The sequence below is a fragment of the Tripterygium wilfordii genome, chromosome 6 (genome assembly GCF_013401445.1).
Source record: "Tripterygium wilfordii isolate XIE 37 chromosome 6, ASM1340144v1, whole genome shotgun sequence".
Lineage (NCBI taxonomy): Eukaryota > Viridiplantae > Streptophyta > Magnoliopsida > Celastrales > Celastraceae > Tripterygium > Tripterygium wilfordii.
The window spans coordinates 801542-825170 of record NC_052237.1 but is presented as its reverse complement, the minus strand read 5'-3'; the positions used below and the strand labels follow the sequence as shown (position 1 = coordinate 825170).

The 23629-nt window shown below is 37.6% G+C and overlaps 5 protein-coding genes across 5 annotated transcripts; 2 read left to right on the top strand and 3 right to left on the bottom strand.

The window, feature by feature from the left end:
• Nucleotides 1-3451: 3451 nt before the first annotated feature.
• On the bottom strand, nt 3452-4897 carry LOC119999881 (xanthohumol 4-O-methyltransferase-like). The gene is made up of 3 exons (XM_038847670.1): nt 4577-4897; nt 3912-4501; nt 3452-3842 (listed from the first exon to the last, which is right to left on the bottom strand). The coding sequence occupies exons 1-3, from the start codon at nt 4749-4751 to the stop codon at nt 3546-3548; spliced, it is 1062 nt and encodes a 353-aa protein (XP_038703598.1). The 5' UTR covers nt 4752-4897; the 3' UTR covers nt 3452-3545.
• A 6740-nt stretch (nt 4898-11637) lies between these two features.
• Nucleotides 11638-13175, bottom strand: LOC120000930 (desmethylxanthohumol 6'-O-methyltransferase-like). Its single transcript, XM_038849097.1, has 3 exons — nt 12994-13175; nt 12308-12903; nt 11638-12057 (listed from the first exon to the last, which is right to left on the bottom strand). Exons 1-3 carry the CDS (start codon nt 13160-13162, stop codon nt 11752-11754), a joined length of 1071 nt encoding a protein of 356 aa, XP_038705025.1. The 5' UTR covers nt 13163-13175; the 3' UTR covers nt 11638-11751.
• A 737-nt stretch (nt 13176-13912) lies between these two features.
• Nucleotides 13913-14623, bottom strand: LOC119999318 (protein EPIDERMAL PATTERNING FACTOR 1-like). The gene is made up of 2 exons (XM_038846819.1): nt 14456-14623; nt 13913-14368 (listed from the first exon to the last, which is right to left on the bottom strand). The coding sequence occupies exons 1-2, from the start codon at nt 14547-14549 to the stop codon at nt 14094-14096; spliced, it is 369 nt and encodes a 122-aa protein (XP_038702747.1). The 5' UTR covers nt 14550-14623; the 3' UTR covers nt 13913-14093.
• Nucleotides 14624-16497: 1874 nt separating this feature from the next.
• On the top strand, nt 16498-17682 carry LOC120000312 (NDR1/HIN1-like protein 6). The gene has a single exon (XM_038848338.1). It carries the CDS (start codon nt 16963-16965, stop codon nt 17665-17667), a length of 705 nt encoding a protein of 234 aa, XP_038704266.1. The 5' UTR covers nt 16498-16962; the 3' UTR covers nt 17668-17682.
• A 2568-nt stretch (nt 17683-20250) lies between these two features.
• LOC120000307 lies at nt 20251-23626 on the top strand. Its single transcript, XM_038848331.1, has 7 exons — nt 20251-20516; nt 20627-20710; nt 20797-20929; nt 21359-21462; nt 21585-21756; nt 21861-21992; nt 22088-23626. The coding sequence occupies exons 2-7, from the start codon at nt 20670-20672 to the stop codon at nt 23468-23470; spliced, it is 1965 nt and encodes a 654-aa protein (XP_038704259.1). The 5' UTR covers nt 20251-20516; nt 20627-20669; the 3' UTR covers nt 23471-23626.
• The last annotated feature ends 3 nt before the right edge of the window (nt 23627-23629 follow it).

The window sequence follows — 23629 nt, the reverse complement described above, 5'->3', positions numbered from 1 at the left end:
TTTATGGAGTTTAATGTGAATCATATGATGGTATCTTGGAAGAGTTTGCTTCATTTAAAAAATAGTACAGAGACTAAAGGCCTCTCGTAATGAAAATTGTAAAGGGTCTAGTCCGACCACAAGTGGGCCGACCCATTATAAGTTATGGACAGATCCAAGTCCATAAAGTAGATACTTGGTCCACATTAACGTTCAGCTGTGCTCAAAAGCTCCAGATTCTGAAACATCAAATAAACATCTAGATTCAAAAATAATTCCAGTCTACATAATACATCAAAGGTCCATTCATAAGCATGAAAACATAACATAATTCTTAAAGTAACTCAAAGCATATCATTGTCGACGAAATATAAAAGATCAAATCCCATGACACCTGAAAATCCCCCAGCAAAACATTAATCCCACTACAACTAAAACCCCCCAGCAAAACTTTGCAGCTCCTCATTTCCTTGCAGGAGGACCATTAATATAGGCCTTTATAAGTTAGTCTATTATTGGATTAATTTTAAGTTTCTTTTAATTTTCATACCAAGGATATTGTCGGAATTTCTAGATATGTTGGAATTTCGAATTTAGTAATAGTTATTTGTTTTGAGAGTCTTTTATTCGGTTATTTTGTTAAGTCAAGTCCTAGTTATAATTGGAGTTATATTAGTTTACTTTTAGGAATCCTAGTTTTATTTGAAGGAAATTTCTTATGTAATTAGGATTGCTCGGAGTCTATATATATGGATGCAAGTCAAGAATAAATAATAATGAGAGTTTTTTATACAAATTTGTTATAGGAGAGATTCCTTAGACACACTCGGTGAGAGGCTGAGAGGGGAAGGTGAGTTTATCCAACCCTACCTGAGAGATTTAGGGTTGTTTTTGTTTGTCGTTTGATTCAAAAAATACAAGAATTTTGATTCCAGATTCAGACGAATCAGACTTGGGAATTGTGAGTTTTTGTCCTAGGGTTCTTAATTTTGAGCTTAATTTGGGGTTAGGGTTTTGGTTGCTCAATCCTAAACAAATTCTACATCGGTAGTTCAAAAACTACATCACCTACAAGCAAAAAAACAAGGGATGAATACAATCAATTGCAGTGATACTACCATGATCGTGATAAATAGTAGCAGATGGTTACGGTTAAATCATAAATGTATAATTTGAAAGATAGATGAGAAACAACCAGAGAAACTATGGCAACCAAGGAACTAAGGAAGTAATACAACTGAAAGGAAAAACATATATAGAATATACCTGGTGGAAGAGATTGCTTCATCTTGTCACCCTTTTCTGAGTAAAATACACACAGGGTGTAGAGATACATGAGGCAGAGAACCTTGAACTTAACAACACCTTTACTTCTCTTAAATCTTTACCAAACGAGCATCCTCCATCGTTGTTAAGTTCAAGGTTTTCCTTCATGGTTGTTAACCAGCAGCAGCATCCGTCGCCAACTATCCTCAGGTGAATGGAACACACCATATAAGAAGGTTGGGCCTCGACAAAAAAAAAGGAAAAAAAAATTTCAGTAACAACCCGTACCCCTAATCCTCATATTTTTCAGAAGCACACTGGTGGCAGCTATGGAATGAATCTACAGGGGATTGCCAGATTTAAATTAATCACATGGAGAATCCTTCATGGTTGCTCACCAACAAAGTCGGCGTAGGAGAATTGCATCAAATTATCGAATCAGCAAAAAAGATTATTAATGACATTTTCCTTGGTTCTTGCCTAACACTATCGAATCAGGAACTTACATGCAAAGCTGCAAAAGAGACGATTAATCACATGTTCCTCGGTTGTTCTTTGCGTAAAATTATCTGGTCCCAAGCAAAATGGCTTTTGTTGATCATTCGTTTGCGACCTGGATTCAGCACATTCTTGACCCTGTGCAAAAGTCCCAAATCGAGGAACCCTATTTTATAAATTGATCATGGTGGTGGCCCTAATCTGTCCGCAGCACAAGCCCACAACTTGAGTAACCAATAGGAACAAGTATTTCATCAACATGGCTTGTGGGCTCATTTTTCCAATGGCGATGCAATTCGAGACATATCCCCACTTAGAAAATGAGCCCACAAGTTATGGAAGTAAAAATTATGTACTAAAAGATACTTAAAGCCGTAGGCCGTAGTGGGCTTTAATGAGAGATTAGGGCCACACATGACCAACGTATAAAATTGGCTGATTGAAATACTACTTGAAACGTGATTCAGCCTAAAACAATAAAATAATTAAAATATTAATTAAGATTGAAGAACACATTATCCAGATTGAAAAATATATAATTTTTTGGTTCTCCCGTTATACTTGATATGCACACTATCTTTTTTTTCTCTCCAAAACGAACTCTAAAAAAAATTATAAAAAAAAAAGCAGAGAAAACAGAGACTTTAATGTCATGCTATGCAAACAGCGTAGAGTCGAAAGAACCATTCAGAATAGTGATTATCCTAGCAACAAAACTGAATGCAAATATATAATACACATCAAATACGTCCAAAAAAAGTCGGAATCATCCAAGAAATCTAAACCAAACAAAATGGTAAAAAGAAAAGAACTTAAAACCGAGCATTAGCTAACACGTACACATAAAACAGCAAAAGAAACACACTGAAAATAAAACCAGTAAATTCGCATACATTACATCTGCTGATTTACAGGGATTATCAAGCAAGAAAACAGGTAGATCCAGTCATCCAACATAAAAAGAAAAACAAAACTGAAATACAGCGCGAGAGGTCAAAGCCGAAAGTTACCGTTTTGGTTCGAAGCGACGGCAGCTGCTGGTTCTTCCAAATCTAACTTCGCCTGGGTACATATGGGTTGTCTGAACCCTAATTTAAGTTTGTGGCCGTTTACTGACTAGACCCCGATATTACTTATCTTGGCCCGGTTCCTGACTAGGCCTGTTATTGGGCCACATTTTTGGAGCCGAAGCCCATATGATTAAGCAGGCCAGACATTCTCTTAATGGGTTTCCAAGTTGGACTACCCACTAAAGTCCATATAAATCAAAACGCAAGGGCTGTCTAATCATCTTATTGTTCAAAAGCTACCCAAACCAAAAGGCCGAAATGCAGCATAAATATGTTTGGAAATCTTTTTTTTAAACCGAGAACAAATCACACAAGTTTGATTACGTCAAGTCTGTGAGTATAAAAATTTCTCACATGATGACAGGTTAAGTTGCACCAAAACCCAACACGTGACCACAAGGGTATTCCTCTAGCTCATGAAAATCGAACTCAAGACCTACCAATTTCATACGGTTTGGCCTCAGAAAAATTTATCAACTAATTAGTTATCATCCATTCAGGTGGTTGTTTGGAAAAACTAGCTTTTGAATTCGAAGGCAACTTGACCTTTATGCACTGTTTATGTAATGGACTTCAATAGGGTTTATGATTCATACTTTGTCTCCCCTTTTCTGTCTCAGGTTCTTCTTTCAGTGATTAGATAATGATAATAGAGTTATATAACAGAACAAAGTACAATATGGTCCAACTATAAAAACAACAACAAATACTATCAACAAGATTTCTTGCTAATCATTCTGGATAGGCCTCAATGATGGATAGGAAAGCTGGGATTCTGATGATTTTGTAGCGAGGGAAACCTCCTTCAGCTAATAATTTCTTCCATTGCGACTCAGTTCTCTCACCACCTGAGGTATGTGCTATCATTACCAAATCAAATATCAAATCCATATTTCCAAACATGGTGTCCTCTTCTTCTTGCACAACAATTTCCATCAGAACAAGTTTTCCAGTCTTCTCCGGTATTGCTTTTCGACAATTCTTCAAAATCTTTACACAATCTTCATCTCTCCAGTCGTGTAATATCCACTGAAAGGATTGGAAATTGTAAAAATCTGGCAAAGTTAAGAGAATAAATATATTGAAATCAAAACCAACCTTCATGAAAACTGCATCTGCATTAGGTATGGTGTCGAACATGTCCCCGCCGACATGAGAGATCCCGGTGTGGTCAGGTGCTGTGGCAAGTACATGCGGCAAGTCGAAATTTATAGCTTTGATGTGAGGATAAGCTTTCACAATCTCAGCTAAGCCAACTCCAGTGCCACCCCCAACATCCACCAAAGTCTTCACATCAGCAAATCCATCTTTGTATTGTGAAATCAGTGCACTGATAACAACCTTTGAGGAACTTGCTAAGCCATCATTGAACAAGTTGTTGAATTCTGGGTTTTGGGAAGCTAAGTCCCAGATTCCACAGCCATGAGCCTTCTCAAAAGCCAGTCCGCCTTCTTTCACACACCGCGCAAAGCAATGCCACGGCACTAGTTGCCATGGATGACTCTCCATAATCGCCATTGGACTTAGACACAGATTGGAGTCAGTTAACAACCATCTAGATATATGTGTCAAACCATACAGAATCTCTCCACCATTTGCTTGATTATGAACACTAAATACTTTTTTTCGAACTAGATATCTCATTATTCGCTCAAGGTAAGCAAGGTCAGGATGAGATGAATTCAAACCTGTTCAATATCCAAAATAATTAAGTAAAGAAAATATGAAGATAATAACAAGTTATGATGTACACTACAGAGTACCTGAAGCAATTTGGGACAAGGAGATTGGACCACCGTGTGAGTGGATTATGTCAGGTATTCCAAGCTCTATAGCACACTTGAGCACCATTGAATCTGCAAAACCATACATGAGTTGCCATACCTCTGCTTGGGCTCTCAGCAGTGTGTGATCCCCTTGGGCTTCTTGTGATTCCATTTTTCTCTCGCAAATCCCTCTCTTTACTGCAAAAAAGTCTGTTTTTTTATAATGCTGAGAGTACAAGCAAACCGGTCAATATATAAACAAAAATGATTATGAAACAAGAGATATCATCCCAATAGAGTGTGCGGTAATGGCATAATTTTCAATGAATGAATACCACACACTTCTGATATATAAACTGCCAACGACTCTTATGTTGAAGAATACGACATAACATGTGTATATTGATATGGATTTAATTACAAGCGCACAAATCGCACAAGTAATATAGAGTAAATTATCATTTCCACTAGGGACGTATTGACAATAGAAATCAATGTCAAACAAGCTATAATTATGCAAATTGGGTAAGAGGATTCGAGATTGGTTTTGTTTTTAAACTAAACTAAAGCAAAAGAACAAAAACAAATCAAACACAAGTGTGAAGTCAAGGATGGAAAGCACTAGGGTACTTAACGTCACCTCACCTATCCAATTCAATTCCCTTGGTCCCTTAATCCCTAATTCCTCTCTCTATAATGACAATCGATTTCCCAACCTATTCAATGTTCTATTCCTAGATACATCAAACGTATTTTCAACATAAATCCCTGTTATTCCTAACAATCGGATTAATATATCAAAAACCCATTAAGAACTATGGAAATCATTTAGCGATTGCATAAGCCACAAACCTATATTCTTATGGTTTATGCACCCTATGTCATCTATGGCTTGAGGCAAACCCTAGATATCTCCTTCCGGTCTCAATCTAGGCAGCAAATCAATTGAATGATGGCCAAACATTCAAAAGCATTAATCACACCCATAGACAATCAAGAGAGAGAGAAATCAAGAAATAAGGAAACCAAGTTTATTGAATCTTCAAGGTTTGGTTACATTAAGACCCTAGTAAGAAATCTAGCCACTCATGGAAGCAAAATACATCATTAAATAAAGGAAATCAACCATAGAAACTAGGATAGAAAAGGAGAGAGAAAACCCCCTTGTAGACCCTCTTCTTCTCCAAGCTTCAATGGTGGCTCCAAGCTCTTCAATGGTGGTAGAATGAAAAACCCTCCAAGAACTCCCCCAAAACCCTATTTTATGCCCTTTTATACTTCCTCAAACTCTTATGTCGTTTTCAAAACAAGTTGGGGTCGTTTTGGCTTAAAAACAAATGAATTCGGAACTTTTTCGCGAAACTACGCGTGCTGTGAATAGTACATCCGATCGATCGGACACTGTTCCGATCGATCGGAAATACAATCTGCCTCCAATATTTTTTAGTGTTTTGGCAGGTCCGATCGATCGGGAATGGCTCCGATCGATCGGGAATGGCTCCGATCGATCGGAAATCAGTTCTGGAGTCCAAATCTTCATTTTGCACTCTTTTCCTCCCTTTTTTGTCTTAGCACCTACAATATGCAAATATAGTTTTGTGCAAATGTATGTATATATTTGGCACATCATATATGTAAACGTACACGTGAGATATATATCAAAAATTTGTCACAAAAGTCATAAAAAGGGTGCTGATGTCACGTGTATACAACATGTTTGAAAAGAGAAAGGGACGAATGACGAGTGTATTATGCATGTCAGCTGTTACAATCTGTAGTCCTACATTATCAAAAGAAAATCTCTAGTGCACCCCAGGCTTCTATAATCTCCATAGGAAATGCCAAACTATCCAATTCCTACATACTAAAAAGGGCAGGTCGATCTAAACCCACCGCGTCCAAAATTAATTTGGTCTTGGTGATCTGGAAATTGGATTAGCATCAGAAATTGGCTTCTTGGCTGTCTATGAGGATCTGCAAAAGAGAAAAAACGTGAGTTAAAGAGTCCTCGAGGCGAATTTTTAGGGGATGCTCTGACTTTCAAGTCAATTTTATCGGAATGCTATTGATTATGAGTTTTAGTGAGAATGAAAGATATTCTAAGAGGATCTTCAGGAAGAATTTCCAGAAGGTGTATCTTCTTCTTATTCCTTCAAGCTTCTCCATTCTCGGTCGCCTATGCTGAGGTGATGTTGCTCAATTTTAGTATCAATGTGTGTACAAGCAAACCGGCCAATATATAAAAAAAAATGATAAGATGCTAAAAGATATCATCCCAACAGAGTGTGTGGTATTGGCTTAATATGATGTATCACGTCCACCCACTCAATAAATGAGTAGCACACGTTGTTGAGATATTTTTGAGATGATAATTGTTGAAATGCGTAACACTTCTGATATATAAACTGCCAACGACTCTTATGTTGAAGAATGCAACATAATGTGTGTATATGTATACATATACGTGAGATATATATCAAAGATTAGTCACAAAAGTCATAAAAGGGTGTTGCTATATAAACCCACTCTAACCTATATCTATGAATCTATGTTTTTGTGATTTCTTCCTTGAGTCAGTGTTTCACAAATCCACATGAAGGTACCAAACCCTATTGATGTGATGTGTGTTTACTATTCATCAACTGTGGCTCGCTCCACTCCCACGATTTTCTTTCTTACTATTTGTACATTTATGTCACATACGAGGTGCGTGTAAGGCACATTCCCCTGCCAACTTGTCTTTGGTTCTATTTAGGGCGAAAAAAATCATTTCTGGGTCGGATAACAATATATATTTGTAAAGAATGTTTTACTCTTTTCTAATTTAATCCTAATTTCATAAGAAGATCATTAAAAATAAAGTACAATTACTCCATTTTAGTATATAGTTACACATTAAACTCCATTTCAGTACATAGTTAAATATGAAACGTAAGTTTAATACATAATTAACAAGACACAGCAAGTGGTGATAGCCTCTACAGTCAGATCATAGTTGTACTTGTCGGCTCTGTATAAAATTGGAGAGGAAGAAGCTTAAAATACAAAAGGCACATAGTTGTCATTAGAAAAGGCCATAGCTGGTATTTTAGTAATTATTGACGAGATCTGTTTCGGGCAAACCATACCTTGTCGGAAGTGGAACGACGACATAAATCATACACTATGCCTTTTGGCTTAGACGTTCAATGGATTTTGGTCATCCGAGTTCGTTTAGGGCCTCATATTTGCAGTCAAAGCTCGGAGTTTAACATGTTTTATTTTAATTCTATTTTAATTTAGTTGGATTAGGGTTTCCAAAACATATTTAAGCCTTTGGGCCTTATTTCGAATTTATTATTGAATTTTATAAAAATCTTAGGTTTTTGCCAAGCCTAGTGATAAGCATGCTCATGTCTTGTCTTGTCATATGTTATCTGTTTGAAGAGAATATATTATCTCTTAAAGTGTGTAACTATTTAGTTGCAGAGAATATATTCTCTGTAAAAGGGTACGTAAATAATATATTGCTATCGCTATCAGGTACGTAAATAATAATCACTACATCCAGGTTGCATTGACAGAGGGTTACCTGATACCTCCCATTATGCCTCAATGGGTTCACTTCAGGCATGCTTGCGCAACTGTATGGGCTACCCCATATGCGGGGCGAATTCATGCGTACATGCGGTGTATGCGTCATAGGTTTCCTTCTGAAACCATTGTGTTGAAATATTAGAAATGTAATATTCAACGATATATTTTTTAAAAACCATAAATGTGTAGTGTTCATCGTAACGAATTCAGCAATATATTTTTTGTTCAAAACAAAAATCAAATTCATCATGAAAAAAAACATGACAATTCTAGATCATCGGATATAAACTCAAAATATTCGATATGTATGATCGCAACAAATTTGATTTTTGTTTCAAATAAAAAATATATCATTGGGTTCGTTATGAAAAATACTACATATTTATAATTTTTAAAAATAAAAATAAAATTTTTTGTCACCCACAAAAGGCATCCTAATGAGTTTTTGTTTGAAAAGAGAAAAGGACGAATGACGAGCGTATTGCGAATGTCAGCTGTTACCATCTGTAGTCCTACATTATCAAAAGAAAATATCTTGTGGACCCCAGGAAATGCCAAACTATCCAATTCCTACATACTAAAAAGGGCTGCAGCTCGATCTAAACTCACCGCGACCAAAATTAACTTGGTCTTGGTGATCTGGAAATTGGATTAGCATCAGAAATTGGCTTGTTGGCTGTCTATGAGGATCTGCAAAAGAGAAAAACGTGAGTTAAAGAGTCCTCGAGACGAATTTTTAGGGGATGCTCTGACTTTCAAGTCAGTTCGATCGGAATGCTATTAATTATGAGTTTTAGTGAGAATGAAAGATATTCTAAGAGGATTTTCAGTAAGATTTTCCGGAAGATGTATCTTCTCCTAATTCCTTCAAGCTTCTCCATTCTCCGTCACCTATTCCGAGGTGATGCTGCTCAATTTTAGTATCAACGTGTCTTCTATTCTTACCCTTTTGCTATGAGTCAGCTCAGCGTTACTTTGCCACATGCCGAAATCTTAGTGGAATGTATTTTTATCATCTACACTTTTTTTTGGGAAGATCTAGACCTGGGAGCAAACCCAATCAACAAAGAACACCTTTTCTTCCCGCAGAGAAGACGAAGGAAACAAACCAAGACAGGAAAAAACCAAGCAGAAAACCATCACCATTTTTTGTGTGTGCTTATCTTTTTGATTATGGTCTAAAAAGTTGAAATTTAAGCCTAGTTAAGGACCAAAATGTCCTGAATAATGTGATTTTAGTAAATGAGTGGTTGGTTATGGGCCGTTTGGTAGTGAAAGCTACTGGGCCAACAGAGTCGCAGCACCAGCAGAGCATATCGGCCATATCCTTATTGACACGACACAAAATGTCAACCCTGTACTGACGAAATATTAATATGTCTCCTCAAAAAAAAATGTCGGTAAATATCAAAAACGAATGTGACAACTGATAAAGGCACTTACAAATTTAGAATGATAAATTATTGTTGGACAATAGGATGTTCTTTTTATTGATGTGATTGTATTAAAAAATATATTTTGTTGATATGATTGTATTAAGAGAAATGTTTTGATGATGTTGTTGTATTGAGATTGTGTGTTTTGATATAGTTTTGTTGTGGACAACATCAAGACATGAAATGTTGTTGATCTCCATACTGGGTGGGAAGGGATAATGTATAGAAATTTGTGTTTTACTGATGTAACTATATTGGAAGATGTGTTTTGCTGATGTGATTGTATTGAGAGACGTGGATGACTTGATTTTTTGTATAATAGAGATGAGATAGGACTAACATTTTTATTGGACTAACAAATAGGACACCATTACAATTGCCTTAAGTGATAACCACCAAAAAAGAGGAGATTCTGCAAGCTGTCTGTGTGTTGCATCAGGATGACGCTATAGTGGCGTACTTCCATTGGGCTTAAATCATGGGCCTTGAATTGTTCACCAATCCGGCCCATTTAGACAATCTTGAATTTTCCTAATGCTATGCAAACTTTTTTAAGCGAAAACAATTTCAGACAAACTTGACAACTGAATATTTGATATGAGCCTGAATTCTGACCATTAGGTCCACACATACAAAAATTTTCAAGTTGACGACATCGTAAGTTGGATCAAAACTCAACATGTGATCATAAGATTATTACTTTTAGTGTAAATCGAAATTCTGAACCTTCCAATTTTATATGATTTGGTCTTACAGAGGTTCCTTATTAGGCTATCAACCAAGCGGTTAATGCTATGCAAACTCTCTCCTCGTAAAAAAATAAAAATTTATTAGAGTAGATTATATGACATTGACCTAGTAAATAATTTGAGTTCCCTTTGTGGTCAACCTATCATATTATGCAAACAATCCCATCAAATTAGTGTTTATTATACGGCATTGACTACATGAGGCAGATCGAAGTTGATGCCATTAATGTGAGGATAAACTTTCACAATCTCAGCTAATACAGCTCCAGTCCCACCTCCCACATCGGCTAATGTCTGTACAGTACTACTGTTTAACCCGTCTTTATAGGCCGAGAAAAATGCTTTCATAATAGCCTTGTTAGTGCAAGCCATGGCATCGTTGAATAGATTGTTGAATTCTGGATTCTGAGAAGCAAAATCCCAAACTTCACAACCATGATTAAATTAAAAGAAACTCTAATTAAATAAAAAAAAAACAAATTCCATAAATCAAAGTCCTTCGAGAAAGGATAATGTGCCTTTAACTTTCAATCTTCCTCCAATGCCCCTCCAAAGAGCATTCTAATCCCACTGCATCACTAAGGGCAGTTGCAATGGTTTAGGGGGAAATGTCCCCAACAAAATTAATCTTGAGTCCCACCTCTATTACATAAAAAGTCAAGTCAAACACGTATTCTAATACAGCTACATCAACAAAACATAAATTTCTATACACTTTCTCTTTCCACCCAACCCAACAACATTTCATTCCTCCATATTATCCACAACAAAACTACACCAAAACATCAAATACCAATACATTCACATCAACAAAACACTTCTCCCAATACAGTCACATAAGCAAAACACGTTTTACAATACAGACACATCAACAAAAGACAACATCTTTAAAAGACAACATCTTTATTGGTACAATAATTATATACCATTGCAAGTGTCCTAACCTATCGAATGGGTTTGCGTGTGGGTAGGGTGAGTGGGGTATTGAAAGATTTTATTTTATTTTTTTGTAACATTAATGTGTACTTAGTAAGATGTGATGTGTAAATGATGCTCGTCTTTATAGTACAACACCATACTTTATTTTTTTATATAAAAATAATAATTCATACCAAAGGTGGCCACCTCACTTCGATTCTCCAATAATGGCCTTTTTTATGCACAAATCAGGTGACTATATTACTAAAATCCAAGTGTTTTTGAAACCAAGATTGGGTCCACGGTTGATATTGACGTTGGTACTCTTCTAATTGACAATGAAAATGAGAGAATTTCTAATTTACAAAGACAATTTATAATGCAGGTGGGGTTATGATTATTTAATTTGGTATATTAATTACAGAATGAAAGAGCAAAATACATACATTAGCAAAATATTTTATCAATAAAAAAAGAAGAGAATAATTTATAATCACTCTGGATAGGCCTCAATAATGGAGGTTATAGCTGGGATTTTGATAATTTTGTATCTTGGAAAACCTCCTTCCTTCAATAATTTCTTCCATTCAAGCTCTGTCCTCTCCTTACCACCCGAAGCATGCGCAATCATCAACAGATCAAACACAAAACCAGTATTCCCAAAACTCTCATTCTCATTCTCATCTTCATCAACCACAACTTCTACCAAAACAAGCTTTCCAGTCTTCTCCGGTATCACTTTTCGACAATTTCTCAGTATCTTCACACAGTCTTCATCTCTCCAATCGTGCAACACCCACTGCAAGACACATCAAATTAATAAGACACAATTTGGGCCATTTAAAAAAAATAAAAAGTGCGTGCGTGTTTTTTGTCTCAGCTATCCCAAATGTTGAGATGAACGCACGTAATAATGTGAAATAGTGACTTCATATGATCTATATATGAAATCATATGCATACATTTCAACATTTAAGATAACTGGGATAAAAAAAAAAAAAACTGGATCCATACGATTGCTATTAAGAGAAAAAAATTGTTCTAATAACCTTCATAAACACTTCATCAGCATTAGGTATGGCTTCAAACATGTCACCACCAACATGTGAAATCCCAACATACTCAGGTGCTGTGGCAACAACAAGAGGCAGATCGAAGTTTATGCCTTTGATATGAGGATAAACTTTCACAATCTCAGCTAATACAGCTCCAGTCCCTCCTCCCACATCGACTAATGTCTGCACAGTACTACTGCTTAACCCATCTTTATATCCCAAAAAGAAAGCTTTCATGATAGCTTTGTTAGTGCATGCCATGGCATCGTTGGACAGATTGTTGAATTCTGGATTCTGAGAAGCAAAATCCCAAACTTCACAACCATGAGCCTTCTTGAAAGCAATTCCACCGTCTTTAACACATTGAGCAAAGCAGTGCCATGGTGCTAGTAGCCATGGATGGTTTTGCATAATTACCATTGAATTGAGGCTGAGATCAGAGTCATGTAGTAACCATCTTGATGTGTCAGTCAAGCCAAAGAGTGTCTCTCCACCGTCTGATGATTGATGAGAACTGAAAATGTTTTTTCGAACTAAATATCTCATTATCCGATCAAGATACCCCATGTCAGGGCTAGGCGAATCAATTCCTAATCAAATCCCAACCAACAAGATATCAGAAACTTCACAGTTAAACTTAATTGTTTGAACGAGAACATAACATGTGAGTTATAAATTACCTGAAGCAATTTGGGATAAGGAGATTGGAGCACCGTGTGAGTATATTATGTCAGGTATTCGGAGTTGTATGGCACATTTGAGAGCCATAGAGTCTGCAAAGCCGAACATGAGCTGCCATACTTGTTGTTGGCCTCTTAGCAATAATGTCTCTTCTTCTATTGAACCCATCTCTCTCTCTCTCCCTCTCTCTCTATTTATATGTACACTCTCTAGGCCAAAGTGTATCAATATATACACTATCTCATTAGTGATGGGTTGCGTAGCATTGAAAAATAGCAGAGATGAGAGACAAGGGTTAAGGGCCTCTGCGATAGACACAGTTATTGAATTTGGCAAACAGATTGGACGCCTATGATGGCCACTGCAGGCCCTTATCCCTGAGAGATAGAGAGTGAGCTTCCTAGAAAGTGACTTCTTGTTTGTCAGTGCCACGCTAGTTCTGATATTGGATTGCATGTTGGTTGCTAAGTAACATTGGCCACCTAACCATTAATCATAGTCAAATGGGAACTCATTTCTAAATTTTCTTTACAGCAAAAAACACTCTTTAGCATTTGGTCCGGAGGAAAAGTGAATGAATTAATCAAAAAAGGCACTACTCAGGTCGCCGTAGATTAAAAACATTCATGAAAAGCTTTCTGGTTTCTTAAACTTCATCTAATAAAGCGATAATTAGCATTACAAGAGAGACAGAGGGAGGCGAGAGCATACGTTAAAACTCCATATGAGATCACGTTACCATGCGGTTTTGCATGATTTTGCGTTAGGGTTTTCAGTGCTATTCGAGTATTTTCACTATGTTCATTCGACTTCGGCCCATATATTTTTTGTTCAATAACTTGGGTTTGTTTAAGAACTTAAAAAAACCTTAAAGAAAGCAATAATTGTAGATAGGGTAAGTGAATAACCATGGATGGAGCAATAATGAAGGTGCAAAAAATAAGGAAGACAACTTGGAAAATTAATTAACCTCTCCGATTACAAACAGGAAGTCACGCCTATCTTACAATCTAGGATTGAAAAGACAAAAAATTGTTGAAAAAAAAGGATTAGTCAACTGATCTACTATGTTTACGATATGGGTTTGCCGGTATTAAGGTCATGGAACAGGATAAGACTTGTTATGACACATGCACCTGTAAGCCATGGGACATGTCTCTGCCTCTGCAATTGACGCACAGACAAAGCTGACCATAACAAGTCGACAAGGTGAGCATGATCCACAAGCATGCGAACAATCTGGTAAGCTTGACCCGGCAATTTTTAGCGTATCAGCCCCTCTAATTCGCTTTCTTTCCCAATTCAAATTGGGTTTTGCCACTTTTCCTTCTCTGATACTCTGTTCTGATGAGGAGTGGTGATGATGACCATGATCTGTTCATCAAACACAAATTAGTAAATTCAAGGTTGTTTTGTGATCAATCTTTACCCAAAAAAAAAGAAAAAGAGAAAGAATCATACGTATGCGTGGCCGTCCTATATGTCTTGCAGACACAAAAATTGGAAGAAATAACAGAACAATGATTGCTGCAGAAACAAAAACAGAGTGCTTCATTTCTCAGGTTATGCAGAAGTAACTTCAATGGCATGGTAGTGAAAGGAAGATGGAGAAAGAGAGGAGAATATAAAGGTTGGTGAATTATAGAAGATTGTAAATGTATTGAAGCAAATCACAGGCATGAGTGTGTGATCACATGAAGTTGGGTGTTTGACAAGATTTGGTCACGAAGTCACAGGACTCGAGCAATGGAAAGAAGGATGACTAATGAAAGAATTACTGAATTGAAATTGCTTCTTCTTTTTACGTGAACTCTGAGAGAGGTTAAGCCCAAAACGCATGGCAGCTATTAAATTAGGCACGGAGGGTCTAATGTGACTGCCATTAATGTTGTTGTTCAGCTTTCTTTTGTTTGATCTTTGATGAACTTGGCCTTCGACCACCCACTGACCCAAGTACACGTGGCCGTTAGGCCCATGAATGAATGTATCTAAGTATTATTTGGTGGACTTGGGCCTGGGCCTGGGCCTGGACCACGAAAGTACACTCGATCCTCTCTTTCCATTTGGGTTTTCATGATTTCATCAATTGAGAGCTGCTTACGTGGCATAGAAAGTCAAATTTTGACTGACGTGGCAAAGTTGTCGATTGCTATGCTATTGATAACATAGCAACTATGTGGTGGTGAGACAACCACGAATAACTCACATGGCACATATATTTGTGCTATCTTATAAAGGTCTTGAATTTGAGTATCTCTAATTCCCTTCTCTGTAATAAAAAAAAGAAAAACGATGTGATTGGTGAAACTACATGAAAGACGACGGAACGCGATATAATCATATAAGCCAAGAAATATCAATTACTTTGGGGTTGGTGATTCTTGTTTAGATATTAAGAAAAATCAAGAATTAACTACGCCATGATTAATTTAACATTACATGCCAAAACTCATATTTCTAGGGTTGTGAAAGCTCAAGGATTTAGATAGAGTTGTAAAATGTACACATCCAAGTCGACTAGATTAAACAAGAGTGGATCAAACATACCCATCAATTCAAAAATGGTTTTAAATTCTACAACCAGACAATAATGGCAGACTCTCTAGATGAATCCCCCAATAAAAACAAGAAGAAATTTACAGAGATAAAAATTCTTGGAAACTTCATGTTCACATTCACCCACGCAAATGTGGAGTGTATTTATTTTGATGATGTAGATACAATTGATTGGTCAAGGGTCAACGATACGTGGCCCCACCTAACCAACGGGAACACAAACTATATGATAATCTAACCGTTGATTTGCAGTTTGATATTTTTACGCCAACCAAGGATTTCAATCTTCTTGTTGATTTAACGTTGGATTGGAATTTGAATGTGATTGCTGACTTTCTGTACAAAGTAGAACAACGTATTAGTTCACTAGCGCCCGCCAAGAATGGAAAGACATTAGACATGAACGTGGTAACTATGGTCAAAGAGACAGACTGTTTAATAACAACTAGCTAGAAGCATGAAAGAAAGTCGGATTTAATTCCTATGTAAGACAAACATACAAAAGATTATAAGATTACAAACCCTCTCTCTATATATAAAAGGACTAAAGGAGAACCCTGCATACTTTCCTCTTGCGCAGAGCCATGGACACCATTGTCCGCAGCACCACCTCTACTTTGGGCCGCCGGTTCGATGGATACCTCCCGTTGGCTCAAAAGGGTGAAGATGGTCATGGCCGGAGCCGGAGAGTGTTGTCTAAGAGAAGAAAGGAACCTCATGGCATGGTGACTTCACTGAGCCATAGAAGGGAGAGAGCTAAGCAAAGAGGAGTTTTTCTCAAGTCATACAGGCTGGAAATGGTGGACAAATTAGGACAATCAAGGACAAGGAAGCTCAATAAGACTGTTCTAAAAGTAAGGGCAGTGGTGGTGTCTCTAGTGTCATTCCTGCGAATTGGCTCCTTAAGATCCTGCAATTCCAGATCATCCATTTCTGCATCTTCTCCAACTGCAATCAAAAAGTTCATGTAATCAGTTCTACCGAATTGTATTCATCTTTTTCTTTAGGCTAATATCAGTTTTGACTCTTCTTTACTCTTACTCATACATATATGCTCAAGCATTTTTACAGTTACAACAGGGGCTTCGAATTATTTGGTTTGATATGATATTTTCTATTTCATAGACTGGTTGAGAAAGAAAAATGAAACCCAGAATTGCAATAATGACTTAAGGGTCTTAAAACTGACATAGAAAATATAGGCTTTGACAAAAGTAGAAATTAGTTTGAACCCATGTCCACACACATGTAACAACATTCTCAATCAATGGAGGGATCCCAAATAATTTTCCTCAACCTCCAGTCCAGATTTTGGCCGAGAAGAAGGAGATGACCCTCTCTCTCTTCTCTAATGGACAAAGCCCACCATAGGGTCCATCCGTGGACATATTGGTATATCATCAGAATTCATCATGGACCCATCAAAATATTACATGCTCAACAATGACCAGTACAGCCTCCAGCCCCCTCCTCACCGGCGAAAAATTCCTAGGTACCATTCCCATCAATCTTCTGGAGGGAATTGTTGCCTGAGATGTATATGCTGTTGCTGTTGCACCTTCATCATCTTGATAATTGTTCTTACTGGTCTAGGACCTCTAGGTTTTCTTCTCTACGCAATTTTGCAGCCCCAGCGGCCTGTCTACAGCGTTAGTAATTTTGGGGTACAGGCATTTGATCTGCAACCTGATTTTAGCCTCTATACAAAGTTTGTGATGGCTGTCAAAGCTGAAAACCCTAATGAACAAATAGGATTTATTTATGGCAAGGATGGCTTGGTGGTTGTATCGTATCAAGGTTCAAAACTTTGTTTTGGCAAGATTCCGAACTTTCGTCAACCCGGAAAGAACACGAGTATGCTGAACATTGTTTTGAAAGGAAAGAGTGAGTTTGGAAATGGCCTTCAAGAAGCTCTCATGGATAACCGAAATTCGGGAAAGATCCCTTTGCTTGTGCAGGTTAAAGCACCTGTTACCGTGGTTGTTGGGGAGTTTCCACTAAGGGAAGTCATCGCTCGTGTGAATAACTCTTTGGTTGTCGATAACTTGACACTCCCCCGCACGTGTGGACTGGGTATCTTTGGCCAAAGCCTAACACGTGGAGTAGACCCGTTATAGAGCCCACACCTGCTCCGATACCATGTCAACAAGTTGGGCCCTTTGGCCCTCCCCCTAAAAGGCCTATTAAGGGGAGGAAGGCTTGCCCCATATATACAGCACTTTGCTTGGGTTATTACCCGATGTGGGATATTCTGACATTGTCGCCACACAAAAAAGCAAAGATTTTGTCGAGCCAAATAAGCTACGGGTTTGAAATTTGAGGCCAGTGTATTAGCAACATTTGTTTCTGTATCTTTGTCATCAATAGAGTTCTCTTATAGGGAGAAGAGAAGCAGAATTGGCTTTAGCACTAACCATTTGCTTCTCCTTTCAGACGTCATATGAACAGAGCTTATTTTTCAGATGTCATATGAGCAGCGTTTTTTATGTATGCATACAATATCTTTGATTGTTTATCAAGGGTGTGTAGCTACAAAGATGTACGCAGGTTGTAGTTAGCACGACATAGGATTATGTAATCAATGTTTCTTGTAAGCAACATCTGATTCTTGTTGCTCAAGTTATACCAACGAATAACTCAAAATTCGTCATATCCATGACCATAAGAAAGGTTAAACTAGAAAATTAATGTAAATTCTGTACGCAGTTAGTCAAAGTGATTGTACTTAAAAGTTTTATCACCGTATTATACGAAAATTCGTACCTAATGATATTGAATGATTTTTCAGGTGCGGTAGTGGTGTTACATTTTTTTTATGAAGTTCTACTAGTGTGCTTGATTGTACAAGAGGATTTATTGAGAATAGGAGAGTTTCAAATCAGAAATTATTGCGAAAAATTCTCGTATGGTCCTACACAAATGAGAAATGAGATGAATGCACCATGTGTAAAGGATTCTTGGAAATGACCAATGAAATTTCATGTTAATTATTGATCCCCAGAAGCAAAAAAACGAACCTTCAAAGAGATCACTGATCTCCATCCTTGCGATGACTCCGACTTTTGAGGTGCTCTTCCATCGACTTACTGCAGCTCCACAGGTTACTCATTTCAAAATTTCTTTTCCTTTTCTGAATATTTCTTGTTATGAATCCTCTGCCGGCTGGCTGGCTATTGGAGCAGTACAGGATCTCCGCATAGTCTGCACCAATGTTGAACCTGTAAGTTGATCTGAGAAATAAAAGAAACTTCAATATATCAGGTGCATTCACCAACAATGAAATAATACCAGTAATATTTTTAATATCATGAATCAGCAATCCGAGAGAAAATATTCGCACAGGAATTTCACTTATCTTTACGATGTTTTTAGAACCTACCACATATGAACCAAGTATCATTGGTGGATTATGAATTTTGTAGATAATGCAGAAGACGGATCAGAGAATATCAACTCAAAGCAATCTCTATGAAATTGTCATATTTCCGCCAATGCTTTGCTATATTTAACAAAACGCACTAATTCTTTTGGAGCTCAGTGGGAAATTCTTGTTCTGTTTGTAGACCATGTAAGTTGGTAAGTAATCAATAAGAGTGTAGTCCACAGATTCTTCTTTTCAAGACAAATTTATTCAGATCTCGTTTCTTCTTCTTCTTTTGCATTTAGTATTACACCATTTCGATGTGGGAAATCATGATTATTTAAGCACATTTCAACAAATTTACAGAGTATTCATGTATATATCAACTTCCCTGACCAAACATGTGTAACTTTAAGCCCTGGACCAGGCCAATGATGGATAATCCCATTTACATCAGTTGAATCATGTAAGGAGGGAGGAGGACAGCATGAAGAGACAAGACAGTCATTTTAGTTGGGATTTGCTATCGCAGACACATAAATTAGTCCTCTGATGCATTAAGAATGAACTGAAGTGTATTTGGGTGTCAATTACTGGAGAACTTATCTGTAATGCTAAATTTCTTATCTAATTTGTCAAATCTTGCATTGTAACTTAAATAAAGAAGAAAGTAAGGGAAGGAAAAACCCTTCATGTTTATCTTCATCAATCGTTACAAAAAACAAAGAGAATCAAATTCTCACAAGCATAACAACAAACACCTCCAATGCAACTTATAAAACTTCGCAGAAACACAGAGGCGTGCAAGTTAACTATGGAGAATGAAAATCAATTCATTAATATAAATGTACAGATTCCCTCAGTTTACTCGATAAAGGTAGACAAGCAAGTCACCTGTGCGATTGGGTATCATCATTATCCCTCCATGCCTAAGCAAGGACCCCCACCTCTTCTCTGCACTCACTAGCATGCCAAAACCAAAACCAAAGCCATCAGTTGGTCACCAGCTGTACCCACATTAAAGAGAGAAAAGGAGAGGTGGGTTTGATTACATATTTCCTTTGACCGCGATGTTAACAACGACGAAGACTTAAGTTCCTTGTTTAGTCGTTCCGCGTTCGTCCTTTCAACTTTATCCGATTAGAACCAATGAATTGCAGGTGGGGTCGTTGTTGTTTTGTCAATGCGTATGAACTAAGCAACAGCCCCATTAGATTCCAACTGATCTATCAGAACCCAAACATAGAAGAAGATCAAATTGCCAGTAAAACACAGTTCTTTAAACGATCAAGTTACACATAATTATGCTCTGTTTTGAGTCAATGTTTCGTTCTTATAGTGCAAGTGTGCAACTACTGGCATAATAATAGGAAACTCTGAACTTTTAAGCACAGGTGTCGGATCCCCGAAAATGATGGAGTAGTTTTTATTTATTTAGAGGAGAACCCACTAGTCCAACTGTCTCGTGCCACTCTCTCTCCTTTTTTCAAACCCACTCTTCCTAAAACTAATGCCCACCTTCATCAACTCGTGCCCTGCTCTTCTAGTTGGTTGGTTCAGTTACTCCTAGCACATCTGTTTCACCTTCTCCTTCAGCTCCTTCAAGTAATTTACCAGGAATACTGAATCAGACCCAATGTCTCCTTTTCACTTTTCACTTGTGTTTACAAGTCACTTGAGCTATCTTTACAATCTTTAATTAGCTTCTTCTGTAGGTTCTGATACCATCACTTTTGTTAAAGAGAATCAGAGCCGGACATGTTTGAGTTATTGTTTGGGTGGAGAAAAGCCTCTAAGTGGTAATTTGATACAAGTTTGTGGAATTCCCCAAGTATGTTTTCTACTCTGGTTCTTATGTGTAATTTCCTTTTTGTTGATGTTGCAGTAAGAAGTTGATCAAGCGGGTTCAGTGTCGCCTCAAATTGCTGAAGATTAAGAGGTATTCAATTGTGAGGCAGTTAAGGGATGATGTGGGTCAGCTCATCAATGGCGGATATGAAGATATTGCCTTCAACCGGGTAAACCCGCAGGCCAAAATAATCTCATCCATGAATTTTATGCTTAGTTTGTTCAAGATTGCTCCTTTTTTGCTTTCTGCAAATTTGGGTTAGACAATATACTCCTGTCACATCAATAAATCCGTCTGAAGTTACAATCCTTGATTCACTGTAAAACTTTATCAACAACTTTGAACATGATATGATTGAGAATTCATGTAGTGGATTCTGGATTTCAGAGTAATTTCAATGAAGGATTTATTGGGCGGAACTAAAACTTTTGGGATTATAGTGGGCTTGACAAGGGCATGTTAATCAAAATTTTTGATGGGAAGATGGAAGTTCTTGATGCCATTTGTTAACAAGCTGATTTTTGCAGTTCTTCAATCTGATTATTCCTTGTGTTGTATCTGCTCACTTTCTTCTAACAACTGTTCTTAAACTTTCAAGGCTGAGCAGCTACTCAAAGATGAGAGCACAATGCAAGTGTATGAACTGTTGGACCATTTCTGTGAATTCATCAAGTTACAGCTTCCCTATATACGAAAACACAAGTATGTATAGAGTGAAAACATGATTCTTTCGCAGCTAACAGAATCAAATTATGCCGCATCTTTATAAAAGTCCTGTTTATCTATATAGATACATGACCTTCCTTGATTTTTCATGGTTCCAGGGATATCCCTAATGACATCAATGAAGCGATTTCAAGTCTCATATATGCCTCTGCAAGACGTGGGGATCTGCCTGAGCTTCCTGCATTGCGGAAGCTTTTTGAAGAGCGTTACGGTCAGGGGTTTGCAAAGGCTGCGGTTGATTTATGCCCAGGGAATCTTGTGAGCAACGAGGTTGGCAATCACATTCACAGTACATTTATAACAAAATTATTTGGTGTAGTTTTGTTCCATTTCTTATAATGTTGAAACTCAGATTGTTGGGGAACTAATTGCAGATAAAGGAGAAATTGTCCATTGAGTCAGTTCCTGATGATTTGAAGCACAGATTACTGGATGAAATAGCAAGGGATTACAGCATGAAGCCAGAGATTTTGACACTTGAATACACTTCTGAATGGAAACAACAGGTGCTTCAGAATTTTCTATCGCTTGTGATTATAAGACTACGGATTCAATGTTGTTTTACCAACTTTTATGTCAATTCCCTTCTATATAATTACAGGTTAATGGAAATGGTGAACAAGAAATACTAGATAAAGATGTTTCAGTTTGTTACAGAAAAACTGAAAGTAGCCAGAGAGAGATTAATGTTGATTCTTCATCAGTTAGCCAAAATTTACAGAATAGATCATGTCAGTCCTCCCCAAATTCTGATATGATCTCTACTTCAGTTAGCGGTTCTATTGTGCAGCAGTCATCTCCAGATTCAGTTGTGTCTCCAGTGTATGCCAATTCTAAAACAGTCGAGTTCAGTTCAAATGGAAATCTGGGTACGGATACATGTCGTAGTACGTTGCAAGAACGAAAGGAAGAAGGAAAAACTGCAGCGTCTTCTTCGGAAAGTTTGCCTTGGTTGCCTGATGAAACAATAGTGTATCTTGATGACATAGAGGAGGTCCAGTCTGCCATATCAAAAGATGGAAGCTGCCAGGACAAAAGATTATTCAAGTTCAAGCAGGATGTCCAGCCTAAAAATGAAAACTTAGATCAAAGCTACATAGAACAACACTATGAATCGTTGAACACAAGTTCAAGTATCGGGAGCTCGAGAAGGAGTAGGAGGGAATCAGTTAAAAGACCGAAAAGGAGGTCGGTCTCCCAAGAGAACTGCAGCCTGAAGGACATTGGTTACCTGGTTTACTATGAGAAGCCTTGCAGGAGTTCTCCAACTGACCAACATAGACCGCGTTATCAAGGTAAGCTTCAAAAGAAATCAGAGACTAATAAATTGTACCATGTCAGGAATGAAGAAAGGAAACATTGTTGTGTGGAATCCTGCAAATATCAACATGATCTGGAGATCTCATGCTGCTCACACCATGAGTTGGAGAACTGTAGCTTGGACAATCCACGTTATCTTTGCCCCGGTGATGAGAGAAATCAAAGAGAAAATATACCTTGGAAGTCCAATAGAGGGATCACAAGTACTAGTGTTCTTGAACAGGAATGTGAATTTGTTTCAGAAACAGAGAAGAAGAAAACAGAATGGACAGCACTGCCTCAGAAACCGAAAAGAAGAAGCTGCGAATTCGTTTCTTCAACATATGGTATTTTCACCTATGCAGATGGCCAGCCTAAGCAGTGTGAGAAAACAAAATGGGAGGAGGAAGGATTCAATTCTCCAGGCAGCCAGGCTTCATGTAATCGCTCCTGTCCAAAAGCAGCTAGTTCTTCAACAGATGAAAGAAGATTTCCTCCATATTTGAGAGCGGCGACAATGCCCCAAGAAAGGCCAAAAGATGGTGTAGTTGACAACATTATCCGATCCCAGTCATTCCCAGTTCAATACCCCAACCATGTCCATCCAAAGTTGCCGGACTATGATGATCTAGCAGATAAATTCATGGCTCTCAAGAATGAGCATCAGAAGAAAAAACACCATTGAAGCTTGGTATGGTACAATGTGCCGCTGTGGACTAGTTCATTCATACATCTGTGTATAGTGAACTGGTTTTGAGACCATTCTGTGTCTTTATTTAGGAAAACTAGAATAATTTGTTCAAATCTTAGTGCAAGAAGCATCTGATTTTTTCGACTGTGATGC

Excerpts from the sequence above, each read along its gene's own strand:
- LOC120000312 (XM_038848338.1), top strand. The coding sequence starts at position 16,963 with ATGGACCCATCAAAATATTACATGCTCAACAATGACCAGTACAGCCTC.
- LOC120000307 (XM_038848331.1), top strand. The coding sequence starts at position 20,670 with ATGTTTGAGTTATTGTTTGGGTGGAGAAAAGCCTCTAAGTG. Across the intron at positions 21,463-21,584 it reads CCCTATATACGAAAACACAA|GGATATCCCTAATGACATCA; the intron begins GTATGTATAGAG and ends TCATGGTTCCAG. Across the intron at positions 21,757-21,860 it reads GGAATCTTGTGAGCAACGAG|ATAAAGGAGAAATTGTCCAT; the intron begins GTTGGCAATCAC and ends AACTAATTGCAG.
- LOC119999318 (XM_038846819.1), bottom strand. The coding sequence starts at position 14,549 with ATGAAGCACTCTGTTTTTGTTTCTGCAGCAATCATTGTTCTGTTATTT. Across the intron at positions 14,369-14,455 it reads TATAGGACGGCCACGCATAC|ATCATGGTCATCATCACCAC; the intron begins GTATGATTCTTT and ends TTTGATGAACAG.
- LOC120000930 (XM_038849097.1), bottom strand. The coding sequence starts at position 13,162 with ATGGGTTCAATAGAAGAAGAGACATTATTGCTAAGAGGCCAACAACAA. Across the intron at positions 12,904-12,993 it reads CTTATCCCAAATTGCTTCAG|GAATTGATTCGCCTAGCCCT; the intron begins GTAATTTATAAC and ends GGATTTGATTAG. Across the intron at positions 12,058-12,307 it reads CTGATGAAGTGTTTATGAAG|TGGGTGTTGCACGATTGGAG; the intron begins GTTATTAGAACA and ends TGTGTCTTGCAG.
- LOC119999881 (XM_038847670.1), bottom strand. The coding sequence starts at position 4,751 with ATGGAATCACAAGAAGCCCAAGGGGATCACACACTGCTGAGAGCCCAA. Across the intron at positions 4,502-4,576 it reads CTTGTCCCAAATTGCTTCAG|GTTTGAATTCATCTCATCCT; the intron begins GTACTCTGTAGT and ends GATATTGAACAG. Across the intron at positions 3,843-3,911 it reads CAGATGCAGTTTTCATGAAG|TGGATATTACACGACTGGAG; the intron begins GTTGGTTTTGAT and ends CAATCCTTTCAG.